The sequence below is a fragment of the Theobroma cacao genome, chromosome 2 (assembly GCF_053813885.1).
Source record: "Theobroma cacao isolate CCN51 chromosome 2, ASM5381388v1, whole genome shotgun sequence".
In the NCBI taxonomy this organism is placed as follows: domain Eukaryota; kingdom Viridiplantae; phylum Streptophyta; class Magnoliopsida; order Malvales; family Malvaceae; genus Theobroma; species Theobroma cacao.
In genome coordinates this window covers 44,179,398-44,204,734 of record NC_142640.1, presented here as the reverse complement: position 1 = coordinate 44,204,734, position 25,337 = coordinate 44,179,398, and the positions used below count along the sequence as shown (strand labels likewise).

At 34.3% G+C, this 25,337-nt stretch overlaps 3 protein-coding genes across 8 annotated transcripts; 2 read left to right on the top strand and 1 right to left on the bottom strand.

Moving 5' to 3' along the window:
* Positions 1-218: 218 nt before the first annotated feature.
* LOC18609711 (RNA helicase family protein) lies at positions 219-7,495 on the top strand. 6 transcript variants are annotated; one of them, XR_016024829.1, is made up of 17 exons: positions 224-551; positions 740-832; positions 947-1,051; positions 1,137-1,366; positions 1,745-1,797; positions 1,948-2,064; positions 2,271-2,362; positions 3,399-3,485; positions 3,744-3,958; positions 4,123-4,215; positions 4,599-4,722; positions 5,213-5,360; positions 5,675-5,744; positions 6,188-6,345; positions 6,628-6,803; positions 6,901-7,159; positions 7,272-7,495. XR_016024829.1 is itself a non-coding variant. In XM_018116511.2 (16 exons), exons 1-16 carry the CDS (start codon positions 352-354, stop codon positions 7,052-7,054), a joined length of 2,103 nt encoding a protein of 700 aa, XP_017972000.1. In that variant the 5' UTR covers positions 224-351; the 3' UTR covers positions 7,055-7,495. The 6 variants fall into 6 exon arrangements, 4 of the variants coding, with proteins under 4 accessions (XP_088660203.1, XP_088660202.1, XP_017972000.1 ...); XR_001926833.2 differs by having other exon boundaries at positions 7,243-7,495; XM_018116511.2 differs by having other exon boundaries at positions 1,149-1,366; positions 6,901-7,495.
* A 1,344-nt stretch (positions 7,496-8,839) lies between these two features.
* LOC18609710 (adenylate kinase 4) lies at positions 8,840-12,603 on the top strand. The gene is made up of 7 exons (XM_018114551.2): positions 8,840-8,991; positions 9,116-9,233; positions 9,766-9,911; positions 10,021-10,140; positions 10,250-10,417; positions 11,587-11,676; positions 12,249-12,603. The coding sequence occupies exons 2-7, from the start codon at positions 9,122-9,124 to the stop codon at positions 12,348-12,350; spliced, it is 738 nt and encodes a 245-aa protein (XP_017970040.1). The 5' UTR covers positions 8,840-8,991; positions 9,116-9,121; the 3' UTR covers positions 12,351-12,603.
* Positions 12,604-13,551: 948 nt separating this feature from the next.
* LOC18609709 (transcription factor MYB1-like) lies at positions 13,552-14,996 on the bottom strand. The gene is made up of 3 exons (XM_007044960.3): positions 14,765-14,996; positions 14,533-14,662; positions 13,552-14,433 (listed from the first exon to the last, which is right to left on the bottom strand). The coding sequence occupies exons 1-3, from the start codon at positions 14,898-14,900 to the stop codon at positions 13,794-13,796; spliced, it is 906 nt and encodes a 301-aa protein (XP_007045022.2). The 5' UTR covers positions 14,901-14,996; the 3' UTR covers positions 13,552-13,793.
* Positions 14,997-25,337: the final 10,341 nt, after the last annotated feature.

Genomic DNA, 25,337 nt, shown 5'->3' with positions numbered 1-25,337 from the left:
TTTATAACAAAGAAGGTAATAATAGCTTGGGTTTAAGGAGACCATCTTATTTAAAAGTTAAATTTAAAACAATCCGATAACCTGCAGAGCAGAAGAAGGGCAAATAGACATTAAATCAAAAGAAAATAGCGTTTTTTTTAAATATGATATAAAATTAGGGTAACAAACGCAATTAACAAAAGCATAGGGCAACGTTAAGTCGTTATTCGTTAACATTGCCACTTCCTTTTCAACTTTCTACCCCACTCAGAAATCTCCAATTCAAATATGCAGAAACCGCTCGAAAAAAAATAAATTCCTAAAACCCTAAAACTTCGATCAAATTGGAAAAGAATTGCTTGTATCTAATCAATGGCGAATCTTCCGATCGTGCAATTCGAAAAGAAAATCATTGAAACAGTGGAACAGAATCCAGTGGTGGTTATAATAGGAGAGACCGGTTCCGGAAAGAGCACTCAGCTCTCTCAGATGCTTCACCGAAAAGGCTACACCGATTCCGGAATCGTCGCCGTCACTCAGCCCCGCCGCGTCGCCGCCGTCTCCGTTTCCAGGTACTTTTTCAAAGCAGACTCTCTTCTTCTTCTTCTAGTTAATTTCAATTTGCAGTAAGGGAAAAAAAGGGAAATGAAATGCTTTAGGAATTCAAAACTACGTAACTGTTTGCTAATCCTACGTCGCTTAATTGTTGAAGGAAACTGTTTGAATCAATTTTTTTCTTCTGATTTTTTTATGCGTGTAGGCGAGTTGCGCAGGAGCTTGGTGTTAGGCTTGGGGAAGAAGTAGGTTACGCCATCCGGTTTGAGGATAGGACTTCGGAAAGAACGCAAATCAAGTAATCAACTTTAGCTTAATTAGTCCAATTTTCGGTTTCAGTGTTATTAGTATTGTTGTTGTGAATTGCCGAGTCTATTGGTTTGTTAACTATAGGGTTATGAAAACTGCATAGATACCTTACTGATGGAGTGCTCCTTCGTGAAAGTCTGTCAAATCCTGAACTGAATCAGTATTCTGTTATTATTTTGGATGAAGCTCATGAGAGAAGTCTGAACACGTAAGGTTTACCTTCTATGTAGTTTCTTTTTTGTATGCTTTGTTTGTATCAGTTTCATTTGGATTATGCTAAGGTAATCCAATAGTTCATTTCTTAGGGATATTTTGCTGGGGTTGATGAAACGCTTGGTTGGAAGTCGTGCCTCCAATTTAAAAGTTCTGATCACATCAGCAACCCTTGATGGTGAAAAAGTGTCTAAGTTCTTTTCAGATTGTCCCTTATTGACTGTCCCTGGAAAATTGTTTCCTGTCGAAATATTCTACAGCAAGGAACGCCCTACAAGCTATGTTGAGTCTTCATTAAAAACAGCTCTTGGTATGATGGGAAATTTTCATTGACTACATATTCTGTGTTTCAAGCTTTTTATTCTGCATATATGGTAGCCATTTCTTGTTGTTTAGGCTTACGCCTTTGTTTTTTGCATCTAGATCAGCTCTATTTACATGGTTAATGCAGAAAGAAATAAGACTCTGTTCTCCTATGGTGACTCTTATTCCTTCACTAAGCATATATTGATTAGTAGTATTATCAGAGTGGCCAAGTTGTGTGACTAGGGTGTTCCTAGCTGTTAAGCCACAGTGGATATTGACTAAAACTTAACCTTGATTTGCAGGGAAAATTTTAGGTTTCTGAAATATTCCCAGCCATCATATTTGCTCTGATAATGTCTTACTAATTAATTGGTTCTCGCAGATATACATGTTCGGGAACCAGAGGGTGATGTCTTAATTTTCATGACTGGACAGGCAAGCTTTCTCTCTCTTCCATCTTAGGGTGGTATTGGGTGCTGGTTTAACTTGTAACTTCTGCTTGCTTATACCATTGATTCATTGATGATTTTGATGTTTCTTTTACAATTATTCTATTGCTTATTAAAGTTGAGTGGTCATTTATAGGATGATATAGAGAAGTTGGTATTGAAGCTGGAGGATAAAGTTCGAAGTCTAGAGGAAGGGTCCTGCATGGATGCCATAATCCTTCCTCTCCATGGTTCCTTGCCACCTGAAATGCAGGTATGCTTTCTGTCTCAGCTATTCTTTTTCTCTACCAGGACAGTGTTTCCTCAAATCTTATCAACAATATTGGCATGATTGTGCCTTCTTTGCACCATTGGAAATGAAATTAATTGAAGCTAGTTGGTCTTGAGATGCAGATAGTAGTAGTTTTGAATTTGCATAATTTTGTGGTTGACATTTTTGTGTTTGCTATGACACAACAGGTGCGTGTATTCAGTCCTCCACCTCCAAACTGTAGGCGTTTTATTGTTGCCACAAACATAGCTGAAACTTCTTTGACAGTTGATGGTGTTGTGTAAGCAAACTCGATATTTGTAAAATGTTGCTTGTCTTTGTTTGTTAATATAAATTTCCATGATGTGGCCTCTCTCCTTGCCAAAATTAATTGTTTCTACCCTAATTAATTTTCTTTTTACATTTAATAGGCTTGATTAGGGTCAAAATTTGCTTAAACTGATTTCTACTTGGGTGTAGAGAATTTTAGAAGTTTTCAATATCAACCTGTTAAACATATCAGAGCTGGCACTGATGAGGTGGCTATATGGTGATGAAATTTTCATAGAATCATTTCCAGCATCAGTGAAACTTTTATCTGTTGCATCACTGTTGAATGATTCTTCTATGGAGATGGAGGGCTTAACACAAAAGGCAAGAGCTTTAGGTTCAGGTTGTTGTCAGCCTTGCTTTTCTTTTTTTTTTTACCTTCTGAATAGAAGCTAGCGTGGGCAATGAATTTTATGAGTGCTACTAATGTGTACAAAAGCTCCTAATTTTTTAACATATTATGTGAATATTTCTGATCTCTGCAAAGTAATTGCTACAATACCATGATTATATAGGTTTTGAAATAAAAATAAAGAATTAACTAAATGGCCAAATAGAATCTAAGAAGCAATGCTATCCTTGTTCTCTATATATGAATAATCTTGTACGATTTAGTGAATATCTAGTGGAAGACTTTTGTTTCATATATGTAATGTAATAAGTGCATGATCAAACATATCAAATGGAAGAGTGTTTCTTCTTCTTCTTCTTCTTAATTAGAACACAATTTTATTTTTTGGTTTACTATCTTGCTTCCTTTTTGATTCTTAATTTTATCAGCATAAAGTTTTCAACCTATGGACGGAGCTGCTATTTGGTCCTGAGGTTCCTGGTCTATGTTAAAACTTATATATAGTCCAATAATGACTATATTATTATGATACATTGTATTGTGTGTATAAGTCTGCCATCTGCTTTTATGCATGGTCTCAGTTAATAAGATCAAATGAATTGATACTTTGATTTGATTGGCGTTCTCTCTTCATTAATTATCTGCATATTGATAGGTATGTTATTGATTCTGGTTATGTAAAGCAACGGCAATACAACCCAGCAACTGGAATGTATTCCCTTGATGTTGTTCAAGTTAGCAAGTAAGTAGATGACTTATTGTTTCTTTTGCAGCATATTCATGTGTTACTAGTCACACAACTTACAGTTGTGATTCTTTTCTGGTCATTATTTGTTTGTAAATTCAGTTTTCGTAATATGCACGATTTTGCATCAACAACTTATATGTTCTTGTCTTTCTTTTGTCACTTGAGTGTTCAATTAGTAGTATTCTTGCGAATGATTTCTTATTTCTTTCCCTTCTTTCTTTTTGACGTCATCTTTTGTTTGTATGATTGGAGGGTACAAGCTAATCAACGTGCTGGACGAGCTGGAAGAACACGTCCTGGGAAGTGCTACCGGTTATACCCATCCAGGGTTTACAATGATGAATTCCTTGATGTAACAGTTCCTGAAATACAGCGATCTTCTCTTGCTGGCACTGTTCTTTATCTAAAGTCATTGGATCTCCCTGATATCGATATTCTAAAGTTTGATTTTCTCGATCCGCCTTCTAGTAAGAATGCATTCTTTTTGTGTTCATTTGTTGTTTGGGCAGAAAGAAAGAACATGCATTTGAGTTGTCACTGTTTTAAAATTTTCGTTCTACCTCTGTATTTTGCAGTTTCTGCTAAATGTTTACTTTTGGATATCAATTAAATTTGATTGGTTTAATTGCAGCTGAGTCATTAGAAGATGCTTTAAAGCAACTATATCTGATTGATGCTATTGATGAAAATGGATCAATCACAAGTGTTGGGCGAACAATGGCTGGTAAGGATTTATTTTGCTTACCAACTATTACCATGCGAACAAAGGTGTGTTGCTGTTAGTTGATAAATGCATGTATAATGTGGTGTTCCTGATGACCAATTAGCACCCCTTTCTGTGAAACCAAACTCAGAATGACTACCTTCATAGATTGTTATTTAACTCACATGTAGAACTGGAATGCATGTGAGTTACTGTCTATTGTAATTTAAAGAAATTTTATTTATTAATTAATTACTACTTGTCTTGGAATTAAATTGCCACTCTTTCTGGTATTAATAACGGCATTGACTTATGTACATATAATATTATTAGTGGATCGTTTTTGTCATAAACTGTACCACTTTGCAGATGAGCTCACTGCAAAACTTTGTATTTGCATGCAGAGCTCCCATTGGAACCCTCACTTTCAAGAACCTTAATTGAGGCAAATGAATATGGTTGCTTGTCCCAGGCTCTGACCGTTGCTGCAATGTTATCAGCAGAAACAAATTTGCTTCCCAATCGAAGGTTAAATCATGGAAGTCTTTATGAGATTGTCCATTATGGGGTTGTTGTCTATAGCTTTTCCTGTTATCTTTAATTTTATGAGCAACTTGTTGAACTTATATTCTTTTTAAATTATGCAGATTATAGTTTGTAGTTCCTGCTGCATGCAGATGTAATACCTTATTTGGTGAAAACAAAAACCTTTTAGATGTTTTCCACTAAATCTTATACTCTAAGGCTCTTTATGCGTTTGGTCTAATATCCTCATGTTCTTCAAGTTTTCTCTAAGGCTCATTTGATTGACCGAAAAGGAGAGTGAAATTGTTTTACTTTATTATGTGGGGGACAGACTTGATTTTTTGGGGGATGGGAAGGTTGGGGGCTAATTATATTAAAATTCCATCTATGGAAATGAAGTCTATATTTCTATATTTGTGAAGTTGTTTTATTCACTACTGAATGGTTAGTGATGGTTTGTAACAATAAATAACATAATTTTCTCTACCTGCAGCAAGAGTAATGAAAAGAAAAGGAAACACCCTCCTTTGGACCTTCCTGACGGTTCTGGTTTTGGTGATCACATTCAGTTGTTACAGATCTTTGAATGCTGGGATGAAAATGACTATGATATTGGCTGGTGCAAATATTATGACTTGCAGGTATCCTTCCTATCTTTTAATTGAGAAAGCATGTATTTTTTCTTTGGAAAGCAAGAAAGCATGTTTTTAGAAAGTGTAAGACATTAGGCAAGCCATTTGGATTATTTTATGCTAAACTCTGTAATGTCACTAAATACTTTTATGTTATTGCAATAAATTTGGCCTACTTCTTTGACTTTTTCCATGTATGTGATGGAGGCATTAGTTGCTTTTCATTAAACAATAATAGAAATCTGCATCAAGTACCCGATGTGTGTGCATACCCAGTTCTCATGCTAAAGATTAATAACATGCGCGGACCTTACTATCCGTAGGTGCGAGGAATGCTGTTTGTCAAAGAAGTTCGAAAGCAGTTATCTCAGATAATGCAGAAGATAGCAAAGGGTTAGTGTTGATTTGCCTTAGTGGTGATATCTGGAGATTTTGCTTTTGTTAATTTGACTTGGCTTTACTTTGCATATTTATAACTCATGTATTCACAAGAAGTACGTGTTTGGTGTCTTTGCCCTTATGCAGCATAAATCTGCTTTCCAGGAAAATAATTCTTACTTGAAATAACAGTTTGGACCATTGTAGCCTTAGCTTCTCAATTTAGATCATAGATAAACATTCGACGAAACTTCCTGCTCATCACTTGCATTTTATGTGGCAGTAATAACTGGAATGCATGTGTAGGTTTGGAAACAGGGAAATGCATTGCAACCTCTCTTTCTTTAGAAATCTGGCAGTTAATAACCCAGTCTTCCAATATCATAGTCTTTGCCATTTTTCTTCTTCTTTGAAGTTTCTTTATTGCATTAATGATTTATATTTGATCTGAAAAGCAGGGTCATCAGATGTGCAAGCTAATCAAAGTCGGAAAGGACACCAGAATTATAGGAATTTGAGGAAGGCTTTGTGCATAGGCTATGCAAGTCAGCTTGCTGAGCGGATGAGGCATCATAATGGCTATCGAACGCTGGGTTTTAAGTCCCAACTAGTGCAGGTATCTAGCAGTTTAGTCTGTGGTATTTTGTTGCTTTCATTTATTAAATTTCAGCCTATGAGAGCATTATGTAAATTAGGTTGCTACAATTCCTTGGTAAAAGATTGAGTTTTAAGACATCACATACATAGTCAGAACAGAGATTGTGATAGTTTATCTGGTTTAGTTTATGAAAAGCAATAGCATCGAGCATTAAATTCCAAACCATCCTTTGCTGATTCTTGATCTTTCTAGTCTATTGATGTACGAAATATCCCTAAAAACAATTTCTGTTGATGTTAGGTGCATCCTTCCTCTGTGCTACAGCCAGATGACGATGGATTATATGGAAGTTATGTTGTCTACCACGAACTTATTTCTACCTCACGCCCATACATGCGCAATGTGTGTGCTGTAGAGAGGCAATGGGTTATGCCGATTTTAGATAAGCTTGAGAAACTTAATGTCAGTAAATTAAGGTAAATAAGATTTCGGCAGTTCTATGGAGAGTATGGTTCTGTTCTCTAATTTAAGATTTAATGTATTCGAGCTTAACCCTTTTCTTTTTGCATGAAGTGGTGGTGGATTGGGTCAGGTAGAAGAGGGAACTGAGGGAAGCATGTCAGAGTTGCCAAAAAGGGAAGCTGAAGTTGTTACAGTTCCTCAAGAGCGTGAGAGTAAAATTCAGGCAGCTAGGGAACGTTTTCTTGCTCGCAAGGCAAAAAATTGAGCTTGTATAATTATGTTGACGCTTAGCAGACCGGCAAAGTGCTGCTTATTTACTCATGGGGCTGGCCTGCGAATTTGGAAAAAAGCCGACGAGACTGAGAATCATGTATGCTTTCTCTTCCCACTATCAATTCCTTTGCGCGTTCCTAATGGCATGTGAACCTTTTCTATGATTTGATGCTCACACAGGCTTTGCTAAACGAGTGTTTGGAATACAGTATGCTGCTGGAGGCAAGCTACATTTATTTGATTATTCGGGTGAACTTGCAAATTTCGTTCCTTCCCTACACGAAATCATAAGGGTTTGGATCAGTTGATGTTGAGATGACTAGTGTTGATATAATTCTTAATTAATATAGCTTATAAGTGGAAAAAGATTCTTGCCTTCACAGATGAAATAGAGATGGGATTAAGGCTTAATTGCCCTGACCCAATTGTCAAATTAGCCATTCTATCTCTTTTCTCATATGGAATTTGTACTTTGGAAGGGGTTTTCTTTATTATTCTTTTGATATAGTTATTATTTTAATTTGCCACAAAAGACAAATGTTTATCCCCTTTTGCTTTTTTTTTTTTTTTTGCTTTAATTGAATGAGTTCCATTAATTTGCTTCATATGAGATGGAGAAATGTCAGCATTAGGTCGTCATCTCATGAACATAGGATTTGTTAAATCTGTTGTGGATGCTAAAGGCTTAGGTTCACACTTGAATGACAAGTAGTGGGCCTTAAAGGAACTAGCCTAGGAATGGTAATGATTGCCAACGGCCCCATTTCAGAAGAAAACACAATCCCATGATGTGAATTCTCAATAAATTCAGTCCTTGGAAGATTTCTATGTACGGGCTACTGCAGCAAAGACTAGTTTGCATCCAAATTATGCCCAACTGATGATTGAAAATATGAAATATATTTTCGAAAAAATTACATCGGCCACCATTATTCATCTGACAACGACAAAAATACCTAAGGTTCGCCGGCGTAGTTGGGCCAAAGGATTTAGTAAGGATAAGTGGATAGTTGTTTCTGTTTGCGCGTGGCCCACAAAATTGGAACCCATCTCAGTGTTTTTCTAATTTTTTTTCTTGTTTCCATTTTTTTATCTTTTCAATTCTGAGCAACGAAATAGTCGACTTTCTCTCGTAAGTGTCACTATTTAAAAAATTTTAAATATTTTTTTATTATATTTATTCGATCTTTTTATTTTTATTTTGAACTCAATAAATTTTATAACTAATAATTAATTAAAATATTGCATGACAATGGTGTGACATATTAATATATCATCATCTATAATGATATAATTATGTAATATTTTTTATATTTTATGTTAACATCACGTAAATATAAAATAACAAGTAATATTTTAATTAATATCAATAATTAATTATTAATTATAAAAATTTATTTGATTAAAATAAAAAATAAAAAAATTTAGTTGAAGTTAATAAAAAAATAAAATCTTATTTAAAATTTTTAAATAATTTAAAGATTTTTACAAGTATTAAGTCTTTTATTCTTATTTTATAGTTATTATAACTATATTATTGAAAGTATAAACTTTTTTTAGTATCTCGTGAGGTTGACTGCTAAACGGCCTGCTGGGATGATTCAAGCTTTCCTCAATTTAAAAAGAAACCAAAAAATGAAGTCAAAAAGGTTAGGGAGGGCAGGGCAGTGGGCAGAGGACGACAGCGGCAATTCCAAGCACCATATGAGGGCAAAACCGAACAAAACAAAAAAAAGAAACAACAGTGGGAGCTTGGAGGCGGAAACAGGAGAATGATCCAACGCCCAACAAGGCAGCAACATTCAGCGCCACCAACAATACCAACCAACCCCAAGTGAAGTCCCCAACCCACCAAAAGAAAAAGTCCAACTACTCTTTAACATAAGTCTCTTACCAAAATTGAAGATACATATACGACACCTTCCCACGGTTCCACCTACCCTCTTCTTCCTATATAATCTTTCTCTATAATCTTCAACCTTTCTCCCTTTCTCTCTTCTTCCATATAATATTTCAATTTTGTTTTTTTTTTCACCTAGTAATATTTTTTCAGAAAGAAATGGCGAGTTCTGCAGTGGCTTTGGAAGATGTACCTTCCGTTGATATTATGACTGAACTGCTTCGTCGCTTCAAGTGCTCCTCCAAGCCTGACAAACGCCTCATTCTTATTGGTTTGTTTCTTGGGTTTGATATGTCTTGTAGTGTTATATATATATTTTTATAGAGAAAGTTTCGTTCTTAGTGTTTTCTTGAAGGTTTAGTTTTTCTGTGGTAGGTCTCATTCAAAAATTTGTCTATTTATAGAACTTTGTTGTGGGGTTCTAGGATTTCTTAGCTGAGTTTGCTGTGTGTTTCAGTGATGATTATTGGACCTTTTTATTATTGGTTTTGAATCTGGCTTGAATTGCAGTAGTTCAAACTTCAAAACCTTTTTTGTGCATTCTTTTGTGTCCAATTTGTATGAGGCTCTGAAGTTTACGAACTTCCCACCTTTTATTGCTTAATACCAATCAGTTAATTCTTAAAGGGACTGGAGTTTACCGTCAAGCCACAATTAGATTTCTATGGAACTAAATACCAAATGATATGCAAAACATAAGTGCTCTTTTTTTTCTCGGGAGTGGGGAGGTGTTTTCCCATTAGAGAACTATGCATAGCTTGTTAGAGTTGGGTGATTGAACTGAAAATTTTAATGAACTTCAGGTCCCCCTGGATCCGGAAAGGGTACACAATCACCCATAATTAAGGATGACTACTGCTTGTGCCATTTAGCCACAGGTGATATGCTCAGAGCTGCAGTTGCTGCTAAAACACCGCTTGGAATTAAGGCCAAAGAATCTATGGATAAAGTATATTCTTTCTTTTCTCCTCATTTTCTGTTCCCTATAGGCTTGTAACTTGTTGTCTATTCATCTCATTGTGGATTGTAATATTAGTACATCTGTTTTGGTCATGTAGGGGGAACTTGTTTCTGATGATTTGGTGGTTGGAATAATTGATGAAGCCATGAAAAAACCCTCATGCCAAAGAGGTTTTATTTTAGATGGTTTTCCCAGGACTGTGGTCCAGGCACAGAAGGTGATGTTTGTTTTTATTTCATAATATCTCTGTGCATCTTTTCTTGTTGAATTTTATTTTGGCTTTGATATTCTGACGAGTCCAATCATATTTGTTATCTTTGATACAGCTTGATGAGATGCTTCAAAAGCAGGGAACTAAGATTGACAAGGTGTTGAACTTTGCTATTGATGATTCCATATTGGAGGAGAGGATCACTGGTCGATGGATACATCCTTCCAGTGGTCGAACCTACCATACTAAATTTGCACCTCCCAAAGTTCCTGGTGTTGATGATGTAGGTGCTTTTTGATTCATTTTTTCTATTATAAGATGATTATTGACATTGAGTGAATCTGGTCTAAGTTTAAATTTTGGTACTTTTACCATTTCAATTTCCAGGTTTAGTCTCTCTACATAAATTTTAATAAATTTAATTTCTGCACTTTTATTAAAAGTCAACTTAAGGACAATTGATAATGGTACTTAAATTTTGCTTTTAACTTGGATGATGTTGCATTCTGGTGATGACTTGACATGTTGAGGTGTATTAATTTTTTGGTCAGGTGATACATATCAGTCTAAAATATCATATTTTATTTTAACTAATAATAATTACTACTTCTAAATTTGAAAATGAAAAATTAGTATTTTATATAAAAATAAAGGTTTTTTTTACTAAATTGTGCCACATGGCCAAAACAATTCTGGTTGACATGTCATGTCGTCAACCAAAAAGCTACGTGACTGAATTTAATTGCAGAAATTTAACACCGTTATTAATTGTCCTCAAATTAATTTTTCAAAAAAGTGCTAGAGTTAAATTCATTAAAATTGGGTTAGAGGGGCTAAAATCTTTGAATTGAGAAAGTAGAGGGACCAGATTCAGACTTGCACTATCTGCAAAGCTCTATTAGTTTAAATACCTAGACTGATTGTTCAAACTACAGTGCCATTCTCAATGTCCTTAAAATCTTTTCTGTCTTTGCAAACATCTTTGAGTTCATTAAGCAAAAAATAGCATAACATGCAATCTTTGCAATCATCTTTGAGTTCATCAAGCAAGAAGACAGTACATGCATTCTCCTTCAATACAGCTAAATTCTTGCTTAACGTTAAGGATCATAAAATTGGGATTGGTTTCAAGGCAATTTCCTTCCATTGATATTGATTACATACTGGGTTAAAATCCTGGGATTAATCTCTAAAATATTTCTTTAGAAAATTCCAAGAATCTTCATTACATATTTAAGATGAATATGCAGGTTCTATGGGTTGTTCAGTACTCTTACATATGTAATGAAGAATGATACCTAGTAATCATGCATATTTCTGTACTTCAAACTTGAATATTTATATTTGATCACCATATTTCTTCGAACTTTGTGGATGTATATCTACAGCCAGAGTCAAAGGTTCTCTTTGCTTGCACCCTATATCTCATCTTATTCATGCTGTTCACTGAAGGTCACTGGAGAGCCTTTGATTCAAAGAAAGGATGATACCCCAGCAGTGCTCAAGTCAAGGCTGGAGGGTTTTCATAGGCAGACTGAACCGGTAGGCTACTTTCCTTCTTTCTGGAACAATAATGGAATTCATTGACTCTTTTGTCATTGCACTTTTCCTTTTTCTGTAGCTTATCAATGTTTTGCTGTATGTCCATGTATTCCTGCCCTAGGTATAGTTTTAGTTTCATAATTTACCTGCATACTGAATTCTAAGATTGGAACTTCTATCTTGTGTTTGTCTGCAGTAAATTGTTTCAAGACATGAGGTTATGCAGTATCAAAGTTTCTTTGAAGTCACTGATTTTAGATGGGGTCTTTAATCAGTTTATCCAACACAGATTGTTTTCATTGTCTCTAGGAACTTTTTTTGTCCTTTTCTACAGAATCCGTAACTGCATTCTACAATTAGAGTGTCCATCTTGTGTTATATTTGTGATAAACTGTCAAACTTGAGCTTATCAAGCATCATGATTTTTTAAATCACTGATTTTAGATGGCCTTTTGAGCCCCCTTTATTCAATTTCAGGTTTTCTGGACATTTTTAGGGTTGTGTTTTGTACCTTTTCATTCTCCCTGTTTCATGGTGATCTTATAAAGAAATTCAAATTGTTTCTTTTGCAGGTTATTGATTATTATGGTAACAAAGGTATTCTTGCCAATCTTCATGCAGAGAGACCCCCAAATGAGGTCACCTCTGAGGTTCTGAAGGTTCTCTCTTCTTAGGACTTGATCCTTCATCTTTCACATTCTCCATTTCTTCTAAATTGTTCAAATTAATCCGATACATTGTCGGATCGGCAAATTAGCAGTTTTTGTTTTAAGACTTGAGCATCTGCTGGTTTTGTGAGCCCAAGAGGTGTTTTTGCTACAAAATAATAGTTTACTGCAGATTTTGTGGTAATACTCTGATGTGATAATTTTCTGATATATAGGCACTGGCGTCATTTCTTCTTTCAAAGTGATTACTGTTCTGAAATTTGTTCCCCATTTTGGTTTGTTTTGTTTATTTTTTATCGGATCACTATCCTTTTTTTTTTTTTTGGAGCAAAACTATACTGGAGGTATTCAATTCATGCCCCTATATTTCAATATTAGTTTATCATTTTGCTCCAACAAATTACAGAGAGTTGGTAGATGCAGAATGTGGGTAAATTTTGTTGCAATGGTTGATTGTTTTTTTGATACGAGAGGATGGTAGAGCTTTATAGGGCTTGGACTGGTCTTTACTTAATCCTTTGCCTTATTTTTCCACTTGAGTCAAACCCCAAATTGCTATCTAGTCAGGCGACTGACACCCTGCAGGACGAGGGTTCCTAGCGAAAATGTTCCTCACTGTTGTTCATCCGCGGTTGAAAAGAATGTAGTCAAAAATCAGCAGAAGAAAACCTTAAGCTTATAAAAGGCAAGTTAAACGGCCATGGAGTATTATGCCCCTAGCAGCTGCATACGATCCCACTTTCTTCAACCTGATAACCTCAGACCTTGTCCTCTGGTTAAACTTCCTATACCCTTTTCCCTTCCGTCTTCTAGGATGTGAGAACCACCTGCCGACTTATAGTTAACCCTTTTTTTTTTCTGGAGTACAACACGCAGTTGAACTCGGTTATTGAATAGTAATGCTTAAATGTTGGAACGTGTTAACCGGCAAACTACCAACATGAACTGAACATACATAGGAGAAACATCAGTCAAGATCCAACTGACTGTCCTTGAAATCAAACCCCCCTAAACAATTCTTTCAAGTACACGACCGCTTAGACATGAAAGTTGAAGCAGTGGCAATGACCGCTTAGAAATGAAAAGCATACTATCGTCATCCATCTCGCACAACCTAATTATCACTGTTGAAGAATAAGCATGTTCACAATTTGCTCAATTAAACACTGTTGATTCTGATTTTTAAAAACACTGAAGTATCCCATCCTTTGGTTATTTAAATAGATAGAACTTTTTTGTCATTTTCTTAAATTTGTTCTTGGCTGAACATGCTCTTCTTTTTGGTGCAATGAGATGCTCTTGTTTCTACACTAGTAAACAAGCTGGACGGCATGGGCTTCACAGTACATTGGATTGTACAAAAATAGACAAACGATCATAAAAATCGTGTCAAGTGCATGCAATATCTAAGAAAAGTTCAAAATCCAATTTGAATTCTCAACAATGTAATCAGATAGTTAAGTCTCCATCGGACTCAAGAAAACCAGCCAAAAATCCAAAATCTGAATCCAAGTTAGCGTCAACGAGACCATTGCCGCTCCAATTTCCCACCATTCCCTCCAGTGACACAAGTGCTTGACCGTTATCTTTTGTCCCATATTCATATATCACAGTGTTTATATCACAAAAATCAAAGTCACTAAGCTGTGAAAAGTCAGAAGCAAGAGCTTCTGGAATGCTGCTTTCCCCAATGTCAAAATCCATAGCAAACCTTGATATAGAAGGATTTTCTTCCTTGGACGACAGCAATGTAAATGACCCATCACTGGATCCAGACACTACAGCAGTATCATGCACCAACTCAACGTCCATGGATGGAGCTGTACGGACAATAGTATTGTTGTCATCTTCTCCAGTTACTTTCTGTTGCGGGCTGAAAGAGACTTTGGTGCAACGCCCTGCCTTAGCATGGATAACGCCTGAACTTGTTGGGGCCTTCCTGGAACAGCTGATGAATCTTTGTTTCTTTTCATCTTTATTGGTATGATCGAATTCTTTCACTTGGGCCCTCTTTGATAAAACGCTGTTCCAATAATTCTTGATTTCATTGTCTGTTCGGCCCGGAAGTCTTCCCGCTATCAGAGACCACCTACAAAGTTCAAAAATCAGCAAACCCCGTTACATGTATTTGTTACAGATCATTTATGTAGACATGATACGATCTAAATGGAAATAGAGAAAGAAAGACCTGTTGCCTAAGAGTTTGTGGAGTCTAATGATGAGATCTTCTTCATCACGTGTAATGTTGCCTCTCTTAATATCAGGTCTCAAATAATTCAGCCAACGAAGTCTGCAACTCTTCCCGCATCTCTTTAAACCTGCATGACAATGTTACTGCTTCAGACCTCGATCTCTATGACTATGTATAACAAATTAATTATATTATTCTACCAATTGCCTCCTAACTGATCTCTACTTACCAGCTGCTTTAGGAATGCTTCTCCATTTTCCTTCACCGTGAGCCTTGATGTACTCAGTGAGGATTTTGTCTTCAGTGGCTGTCCAAGTTCCTCTATTAAGTCCCTCCTCTTGTGAACAACAAGGTTTCCTACCCATTTGCTGCTGCTCTATCGTGTCCCTCAATGTTGTGTGCTAGGGTTAATTTGTATGTATGTGAAGTTGCAAACTTCCAATCGCAAGTTGGCAGTCGTCTCCCAGTGAATGAGGGGGGGGGGGGGGGGGGGTCACCGTTTGCTGTTTATATAGATGTCCTTGTTCAATTTTACAGTACCACTAATAATGAATAAATTTGTCTAATAAATTAAGTGCAAAAGAATGATGTGTGTCATCAAGCAACGACCAATGAAACATGAGGACAAATTAGTTTGAACGTAATTAGCATCTTTTTTCCGAATAAAATATTAATTCCCAACGTGATTTTATTTTCACGTGGAAGTCAGGGACCTATTAATTAACACCTTATTAAATTCATTTAAATAAACTTCTCAGTTCTCTCGCGGGATTTAATGATATTACATAGGGAATTGAATTTCAGAGAAACCTCATGCCATTTGTATTAATTTAAGTATAATTAAGGCGTTGTTTGAGTAAAAGTAAGGAAGGATATGAGCTGATTAACGATAATGATAGATTCATCTACCATTCCTAGTAATTTCCCTGAGCTCTCAAACTAACTTTCCCACCCTAACATCTGGAAACTTGAAAGTTCGTTGCTGCCACGCTTTTCCTCCACTTCCTCCCTCGTGGGGAAATGATTCCTAACATTTTCACTTATTGTTTACAAAGTGGAACCAAATATCACGCTTGCCCTTTGATTAACGTCGTTGTCGCCATCATTAGGTCCTTATCCATTTTCATCGTGTTTCTTGCTATTGCTTTTAGATTTCTGCTTCTAACTGGTTTCCTGAATTTCAGCGGACAAAGGTGTTCCTAACCGAATAGGACCACCTTGCCCTCAGTTGATGCACATTGCTGCCCCTTCTTATTTTCACGCCATCTGTCTTTCAACTTTTTAACACTAAATCAGGTTGCCGAACGCAGTCTTGTGCCGTTTCCACCCACGTTAAAAAAAATCACCTGCATTTTGTTGTTTTCCGTAATTCACATCCAAATATCAATTTATATTCTTATTAAATAAAATAAAAAATAAAAAAATTCGAATATTTAGTTTCTTAATTAGTGTATGATTTTTTTATTTAAAAAAATAATATTTGAATTTTTTTTCCTTAATTCTGAAAAAAATTAAAAAATAAAGTTTGTCTTTTTTTTTTTATGAAAAGCTAACCCAGTGCCTTTAAGATTTAAGATTGCTATGTAACGTTTTATAACCCAATCAAAACTTAAAAGATGCTTGGCATTGAATTAGAGAAGGTGCCCCAATGGGGCACTAACTAACTAGGGATAGAAGATTTTTTTTCCCATATCACATAATAAAATGTTACGGATTCTATATCAATAAAAAATAAAGCGAGTTTTTGATTTATAATAAAGGTTTTCTCTATCTAACATGTATGTTTTTTTTATTGAAAACATGTGCTTGTGATAAATAAACACCTTGTTATTTAGTTAAGAATTATGCATAATTTTTGTTTTAAAGTAAAATGTTTTGATTTCAACATTGAATATTAAATTATATATATAAACGTATATTTCAGTTAAAAATTTTTAAAGTTAAATACTCAAATAAACCCCTAAACTATGTAAAAAAAAATCAATTCAGCCTCTATCTTTTTATTGCTTTCAAATAAACCCTTGAACTTCTAATTTCAAGTCAAATAAACCCTTCTCCCTTACTATTGATTAACTTTCATTAGTCACCGATACATGTGGTACTTTTATATCATATTATCTGTCACGTGGTAGATAACGTGATATTAAATATTATTGATTAGGATTTGTGTGCTTACGTTTTTACCTATTTACTCAATACTAATCAATAATATTTAATGTCATATCATCTGTAACGTGACAGATGATATGGTATAAAAGTGTCACATGTACCATTAACTAATAGAAGTTAGTCAACAATTAGAGAGAGAGAGAGAGGCTAATTTGATCCGAAATAAAAATTAAGGGGTTTATTTAAATGAAATAAAAAGATAAGAGTTGAATTGATTTTTTTTGACATAATTCAGGGATTTATTTAGATATTTAATCAATTTTTAAATGATGACATGATACGATAATAAATCGTGTTATGATTTAAATTAGAAAGTATAAATCAGGGTGTCCTCAAAAAGGTGAAAGTTGAGTGTGCAAGTGCAACATGTTGTGTCAATTCCAATTCATGTCGAGAAATAACATCTCGATGCCTTTTCTCCTTTTACCACAAAATAGTGTACATCAGATCATAAAATAGGCATCAGTTTTTGGCAAATTAATGTTCCCCCTGTATCGTCAGAATAAACAGCTGAGCAAAAGCTTCAACTGTACTTTTCTCCAACTGATTGATTATAATTGATAGGTTTATGCCAAATTTGGAAGGTCAGATTTATTGGGTGGATACCATACTAGTATAAATGTTTACAGAAAAGGAAAAACTCTGCAAATTAATGCCACCTATACTTTGCAACTGTACCGTGGCTTGCATTGCAACCTTTTGCTATCAAAAAGAGAAAAGAACGAATGGAAACAAAATCCCTCCAAGGACTCGTCAAAGGACCAAAATTTTGGGCCAATTTAGGACCAATAAACCATAAACCAATTTATGGACTTGTCACGGTTTCACAGGTGTCAGCTGTACATCAATTTATGGCCGCGTTATGAAGAAATTATAGGCAAAAAACATATGCTCGAAAGCAGCACAATTATTATCGACAAGGGGCCGCCTATGTTTTCTGCATTGCACAGCTATGTACATATTTGAAAGGTAGCTAAAATTCTAAATAGGCCAAGATCATTTCAAGCATTTCTTTTGTCCATTCCTATGCACTTTCTTGGGTTCAGACTGTGAAAGAGATGGAGGGCGACTTGCAAATTTTGCAATTTGGTGCCATGTGCGTGTAAAACCGTGGTCCCAAAGTCTTGGGGAACAACAGGGGTTGTTGGTTTTTAGGCCGACCATATATATGACAGAAATAAATGCTTTTTCCAAAAGAAAAAGGAGTTTATGTGATGGGAACGCTCACTTGGCGGTCCAAAATGGATCATTGCATTAATTCGTCAATTTTGTCCTTGCGTTGCAACTACATTGAATTAGTCATTCCCCTCATTATTGTCATTCGAGTGTTCACACTAATTACATGATATTAAAACCACCTTTGATATCTTATAATGCAATATAATTACAAATAATGTGTTTGTAGAAAATATAATATTACAGTATTTGGTATATAAATAAAATAATGATTAAAATATAAAAATATAATATTGTAACATTTGATATATAAGCATTTTGTTAGGAATGTAATGTCAATTTTTAGAATTATCCTTATTTACTAAAATATAAGTTTAATATAATATTAATTTTTATATAATATAATCTTTTAAATATATTTTTAATATAATATATTTTATTTTCATTTCTTAATATTATTTTCTATATTATATATTCTATTTTAATCTCTTTTTCTTTTGAAAGACAATATAAATTTTATTGACAGTGACTATCTACCATCCAACAGAGTATAACCACTAAAAGGAACAACGAGACATCCTTCGAAATCCATATAAAAAAAAACAAATTATAATATTTTAAGATGTCTTTAACAAAGTAACAAAGTTGAATAAGTAAAAATATCTTTAATAACATTGCAGAGTGCAATACAATCTGATTAAATTGGTTTTGGATTGCAATTACATTACATCAATTGGCTGTAATGTAATTGCATTGCAATCTTATATTGTAATGGTTTGTTTGTTGTAAAACAAACACTACAATATAACTCAATTAACCATATTGCAGGAAGTGTGGTCTCACTTCCTTCACACCAAACACTGCCTAATAATTATACAAATAAATACGAATGTGATACGATTAATTAAATGTGTTAAAGATTTAAATATGTATGATGATATATTTATTAAATGTGTTAAGCAACACGATAAGACTGACACGTTAACATGATTAACTTGCTTAAATTTATATTAAACAAGTACATAAATGAGTTTATAAGAGTCAAATTATACAAGTTGACATGATAATTGAATTAAACAAGTGAACTAAATAAGTCTTAAACGGGTTAAGTAAGTTTAAATGGGGTTAAGTAAATTTAACCTATTTAAAATACATAATTATTGTATCTTAAATGTATCAAGATGATTAATATATGAAACACGATAATTTTAAATGCAAATCTACTTAATTTCGTATCATTCTCATGTGGTGCTAATGAATTATGTCTAAAGTTGTTAGGTCTTGAAAGGGCAATTCACGTGTCAATTGGTTCACAATTTTCCTTCATAAGAATTGTACTACAAGTTTTTATACTTTGACTTGAGTTTTTGTACTTTGACTTTTGACACAAAAACTTCAACAAAAACCTACTTTTCATATTTTTTTTATTAATTTTTGCCATACGTATATTGCATGTTAAATTTTTTTTTGAAAATCTATATTAATTATGATTTGATCAATTTTCAATTAGTTAACATGAAATATGTGTCAGAAAAATGTCACGGCCCAAACCCTAATCAATTTATCCAAATCTTTAACTACAAACTCTTTTTCAAATATTCAACAGTTTTAGATAACTCTTCTGGAGTTCCAATCAAATTCATATCGTCGACATAAACTGCTATCATAGTAAATCCAATTTATAATTTCTTAATAAACACGTATGGGCAGATAGGATCATTTTTGTATCCTTTCTTAATTAGGTACTCGCTTAAATGTTGATATCACATGTAGTTAGATTGCTTTAACTCGTATAAAGATCTTTGCAACTTTATTGAGAATAAGTTACGGGAAGTGTATGTTTAAGGTATTTTGAATCATTTGAGAATTTTCATATAAATATCGAAGTCTAATGAACCATATAGATATGTCGTCACAATGTCCATAAAATGCATTTTCAGGTTTTTTAGAAGTTGTTAGTCTACTAAGGAAACAAAAAGTAATCATATCCATCACATGTGAATATGTCTCATCATCATAAATCCCAACTCTCTGAGAGAAGCCTTAAAGCTTTATGCCTCACAACCTCATTTTTTTCATTTCATTTCTGAACAATGATCCACTTGTATCCAACGGGGCTTTACATTGTTAAGGGTTTGAGCTACAGGCTTGAAAACCTCTCGTTTAGCTAAAGAGGTCAATTCAGCCTAGATTGCTGCCTCCTACTTGGGCCAATCTTGCCTTTGACAACATTCGATAATAGATCGTGGTTCATAATCATCATTTATAATCTCATGAGCAACTAAGAGTGTAAAAGCATTATTGATAATTGTCTCATTTTGATCTCAAATCACATTATAATACATAATGAAAATCTCAGTATTCCTAGGGTTAGTTATCCTTTCATGGATCATGCCTTTTGAGGGGCAATAGGCTCTTCTAGAGCAAGCTCAACACCAGGCTCTTCTAGAGTGGATTCTTGATTCCTCCCCCTTCATTTTCAAGGGACAGTGTTTTTTGATCCTATCAGTCTTCCACACTTCAAGCGTGAACTATTTTGATCCATTTCATCTTGTTTTTCAAAAACAACAATCTTAGATAGAACATTCACAACTAGAATATGAGACTTTGTAACCTTGGCAGCATCATTAAATGTGTTAAGAAATCTATTAGCAATAGTTTGTAAATGGATTATACGCTGCATCTCATTTTCACATTCAGGAGTTCTTGGGTCTAAATGGGATAGATTTTTCTAATTCTAGGAAAAAGTCTCAACTGGTTTCACTTCTTAGTCATGGAAGCTTTAGGTATCCCAATCAGTGGAAATATTATTTCATCAAAATGACAATTCACGAGTCTAACGGTAAAAAGATCACTCGTCGTTTGTTCTAAGAACCTAATAATGGATAGTGAATCAAAGCCAACGTAAATGCCTAAACGGCATTAGAGACCCATTTTAGTCTTTTTTGGTTATACTCCAAGCACCTGCACAACGCAACCAAAGGTGCGTAAATGTGAAATGTCTAGTTCATAGCCTAAAATCAACTGCACGGGAGACTACAAGAGATTAGTAGTAGGGCATAATCTAATTAGTTTCGTTGCATGCAAAACAACATTACTCTATGCTAGATAGTTGAGCTTTGTCCTCAATAATAGAGTACAAGCGATAATTTGAATGCATTTAATCAGGGATTCTATCAATCTGTTCCAAGTATGAACATGTGGAACCTAGTGCTCAACTTTGATTCCTAGTGAAGCATAATAGGCATCAAAGTTCTTTGATGTAAATTCACTAGCATAATCCATTCTTATACTATTGATTGGAAAATCAAGGAAATGTGTCTGGAGCTTTATAATCTGTGCAAGTAAACATGCAAAGGTGACGTTGCACATAGATAACAGGCAAACATGAGACCATCTGCAGGATGCATCCACTAGTATCATGAAATGTCAGAACGACTCACTGCAAAGGTGACGTTGCACATAGATAACAGGCAAACATGGGACCATCTGTAGGATGCATCCACTAGTATCATGAAATGTCAGAACGACTCACTTGCCAGTTGTATTGGTCCATAAATATCACCCTAGATTCTTTATAAGAATTAAGGGGATTCAAGATTCATTTTTGTCATAGAAGGTTTAGTAATGAGCTTTCCTTGTGAACAAGTTTCACAGGTATAATCTTTAAACAACAAAACGTTTTTATCCTTTAAAAGGTGCCTTCTAGTATTTTGGATTATCTTATGCATTATCTAGCTCCCGAGTGACCTAGGCAATCATGCCAAAGTCCGAACCCATCAAGATTTACCAATTTTCAAGACATGTTAGTGTCGGATTCAATAGCTCTAATGATGACACAATACAATCCTATAGTTGAAGCTTCTAGCTTCTCATGGATGGTTTTATGGCCTATCTTATAAGAAGTGATGCAAAGACATTCCTTATTTTGCTCATAAATTGTCTCAAGATGCTACCGATTATGGAGTATATCTTTGAAGCTAAGTAGACTCCTCTTTGATCTATTGCTTAGCAATTCATCCTATATATGCAAGGTGGTGCCATTTGATAGAACAATTATGGCATTTTTGAAGCTATCAATAATCGTAACGGGACTTGATATTGTATGGCCATTTACCTTATACAATGTTACACTCGAGAAAAAGTGGTTCCACAAAGTATGTTATGTGCCGTTGCACTATCAAGCAAACAGACATCTTACGTTTTCTCGGTGATTCTCATTAGCACTTGTATTGACAACTTCAGATGTCAAGTATTATGGAAATTTGCAAATTAGTCATGAGATTGAAAAAATTTCCAATAACAAATATGGAATGAATTTCATAATAATTTTTATTAAATAATCATCTTGTTTTTCCTTGGGAATAATCAACCAAGGGCAATACATTCAGAAAAAAAAAAAGAAAAGCAGTAAAATCCTCAAACCTTAAGTCTTGGTTGTTCTCCACAATCTGATGCCTTATTTTGGTAATCAGGATCCTCGAAGAAATCAAAGACTTCCAAGGATGTTTTTGCTTCTACAAAAGCAGGGGGAGTCATTTCAACGGAGGTATTATTAGCCTCAACGTTAGTCATAGCAGTAGGATTCTCAATGGCTTGAGTTTCAACACGCTTGCTCTTATCCTTTAGGGATTTTTGGTATAAATAAGCAAAATGCTTTGGCGTACGACAGGTATGCGACCAGTGTCTAGCCATGCCACAATGATGGCAGACACTTTCATCATGCTTTTTTTTAGGTTTTTAGCCCTTGCCATGACTCGAGCCAAGATTGGATTGCTTAGGGCGATTAAACTTCTTGCCACCGCAACGTGGGTTATGCCATTGCCTGCGATCAAGACCTTTAAATTGGCATGTATTCTTACTAGAGCTAGTATTTGCTTTAGGCATTGCTTTCAAGCCAAGAGGACTAAGATCATGGTTCTTGAGCAACAGTTCATTAGTCTGTTCGACAGTTAGGATGACATAAATCAACTTCGAGTATGTCTTAAATTGACGCTGTCGGTATTACTGTTGCAAATGCCAGATAAATATTGAGTCTTCAGGCTCTCATGCAAATGATGATGAAGGAAAATAAGTGCATGCGCCTTATCTTTGTCTTTTGCGTTCCTGTCTTTAATAAGTGCATTAACAAGAACTTGCCCTTGGAGATGTATCTCCACATCAAGGCACTGGGATAGATAGTTACTTCCACTCACTTCTAGGATGTGGAACTTGGACATTTTTAATGAGATAGTTCAAAAGTGACAATATGGATCAATTGAGGGGGAATGATTATGGACTATGCACTATACTCATTTTTCCTTATGATCGGTTTTTGCCCCACTGGGTTTTTATAAAGATCAAATTGGTGGAACTGCTCCACCAGAAAATCCACCTTCTTTATGCCTTTAAGGGACCAGTAAAAGTCCACAATTATGCTCCAGAAGTCACACTCATACCCATTATCCTTGAAATTTTAGATTGGTGTAAGTATGTAAAACCCCATCAAATCTATGTATATATGATTCTGAACCTGGATTTGTCAAGGTGCTATAACAAAATGGGTCCTTGGACCTTGGTGGTTTTTCTTGTTTTTTTTTTTTTTATTATTATTATTGTCATCTTCTCTTATACCCTCCCCTAGGCCTTAATTAGGTCTAGGTTTAACCCCTCCCAATTGGTAGCCTACTAGCTAGTTACCGTTGCACTTGTTTCTTATTTGTAAGAGATTTGTTTATCTACAAGATTTAGCTTCAAGACATCAAGATGTTGAAACAATGGCTTCCGTTTTAATGCAATTATTATGACTTGAAATGACGATCTCTTAGCTAATTGCTACTGACCTAATTTATTAGGTCGATGGCTTTGAAGCCCTAACTCTTTAATATATATATATAAAAGCAAACATTTAAACTATATGGGTCTGATCTAAAGGAGAATGATGGAACAGGGCTAGCTATAGATCAGATTCAATTCTCTCTGTCTAAAGCTATAGTCCCAACCTCAATTAGTCCTTTTATTGTCATTGAGGATATGAATCTTCTGCAAATTGAAACTTGAAACCAGAAACAGCAACATCCCATTGCCGTTTCTTTTACTTTGCTAAAGAAGAAGAACAACAGTAGTACTACTAAATTAAAGAGGCAAGGATTTTAATTACAACTATTTATTTATGTACTTAATATCATCACTGCTAAAACTTATCTTAAAATTCAATGAAACCCAAAAGAAAATTGCCTCTTTAGTAAAATACGAAAAAAAATGATTCGATCTATGATCTTCTCATGATGTTTGCAACTATACGTCTGGTTGCTGCAAAAATATATTAGCTAAGTTTCAATCAAGAACTCATATGACTCTATAACTAATATAAGCTTTAAAATATGTAAAAATGCATTAAAAATAAATTATTGCATAGCATTATATTCCATTCATAATATTAAGTAAATTCCAAAATTTTATATTGTCATGAAACTATTATTTTGACTGGTTGCAAAAGGAGGAAAAATCCTCTTTATAATAATTTTTCAATCGCAAATTAATAGTAACATCTATCTTCTAAAACACATTTTTTAATAGTTTTTTATTTAGAAAAAAGAGAAATTTCAATCCAATTTTTTTAATAGGATATACATATAGCAATTATTGATTCAATTACTTGGTTTTTCCTTCTAGTGTCTTTTGAAAAACTCAAATCAATCATACATTAATTGTCTACTTTTATTCAAGAAAAAAATCTCATCAAAAAAATTTATTCAAGAAAAAAAAATCTTACATTAATTAGAATAGGTCTTCTCTATAGGACTATTTCTTTTTATTATTATTATTAGAAGATTTGCTTTTGTATATTTATATATTTATATTAGATTAGGTAATTAAACATCTAATAAATCTATTTTTTTGAAAGGTAATGATTCATTAAAAATCCAAGGAATAAATCAATCTATAACTTTTGACCTTTTGAAAGAATTAGAGTAAAATTTTTCTTAGCATTTGTCTTCTTCTAGCTAGATTCAAGATGATGGAGACTTTCATTTTTATTCACACAGATAGAGAAGTGTCAGACAAACGTGCGCTAATCTCAGCAATTCACTCCTTTTCACTACTCAAATTCAACACCTCGATCTTAATGTTTCCTTGTAAAATCATTGACTTTTCTCTCTTTCTTTCTTTCTTTCTGTTGATGAACAATTTGTAATTGCTTTTCTCTTTGACTAATCCATATTTTACAGAAAGAAATCATTTAATTTAGCAACTAATCCATACTTAAATCTATTAATGATCTAAACTAATGGATCAAGCACCAACATCTCCCTAACACCAGATCTTTAAACAGAATCTTTAATGGTGGCATTCATAATTATGTGCACCCATTTTTGTCTCATTCTCAATTTGTAACACCACAAAACTATTGATACTTAAAATCTCAACTATAATCATACATTTGCTAAAAGGTACTTCCCTTTTCACTTGTTTAA

What these genes read in the sequence shown, in the direction of transcription:
- LOC18609711 (XM_018116510.2), top strand. Translation starts at nt 352, where the DNA reads ATGGCGAATCTTCCGATCGTGCAATTCGAAAAGAAAATCATTGAAACA. An exon ending in GCCGCCGTCTCCGTTTCCAG is followed by an intron (nt 552 to 739) that starts GTACTTTTTCAA and finishes TTATGCGTGTAG; the next exon opens with GCGAGTTGCGCAGGAGCTTG. An exon ending in TAATTTTCATGACTGGACAG is followed by an intron (nt 1,798 to 1,947) that starts GCAAGCTTTCTC and finishes GGTCATTTATAG; the next exon opens with GATGATATAGAGAAGTTGGT.
- LOC18609710 (XM_018114551.2), top strand. Translation starts at nt 9,122, where the DNA reads ATGGCGAGTTCTGCAGTGGCTTTGGAAGATGTACCTTCCGTTGATATT. An exon ending in CTGTGGTCCAGGCACAGAAG is followed by an intron (nt 10,141 to 10,249) that starts GTGATGTTTGTT and finishes TCTTTGATACAG; the next exon opens with CTTGATGAGATGCTTCAAAA. An exon ending in TTCATAGGCAGACTGAACCG is followed by an intron (nt 11,677 to 12,248) that starts GTAGGCTACTTT and finishes TTTCTTTTGCAG; the next exon opens with GTTATTGATTATTATGGTAA.
- LOC18609709 (XM_007044960.3), bottom strand. Translation starts at nt 14,900, where the DNA reads ATGGGTAGGAAACCTTGTTGTTCACAAGAGGAGGGACTTAATAGAGGA. An exon ending in AAGCATTCCTAAAGCAGCTG is followed by an intron (nt 14,663 to 14,764) that starts GTAAGTAGAGAT and finishes ATTGTCATGCAG; the next exon opens with GTTTAAAGAGATGCGGGAAG. An exon ending in CACAAACTCTTAGGCAACAG is followed by an intron (nt 14,434 to 14,532) that starts GTCTTTCTTTCT and finishes TGAACTTTGTAG; the next exon opens with GTGGTCTCTGATAGCGGGAA.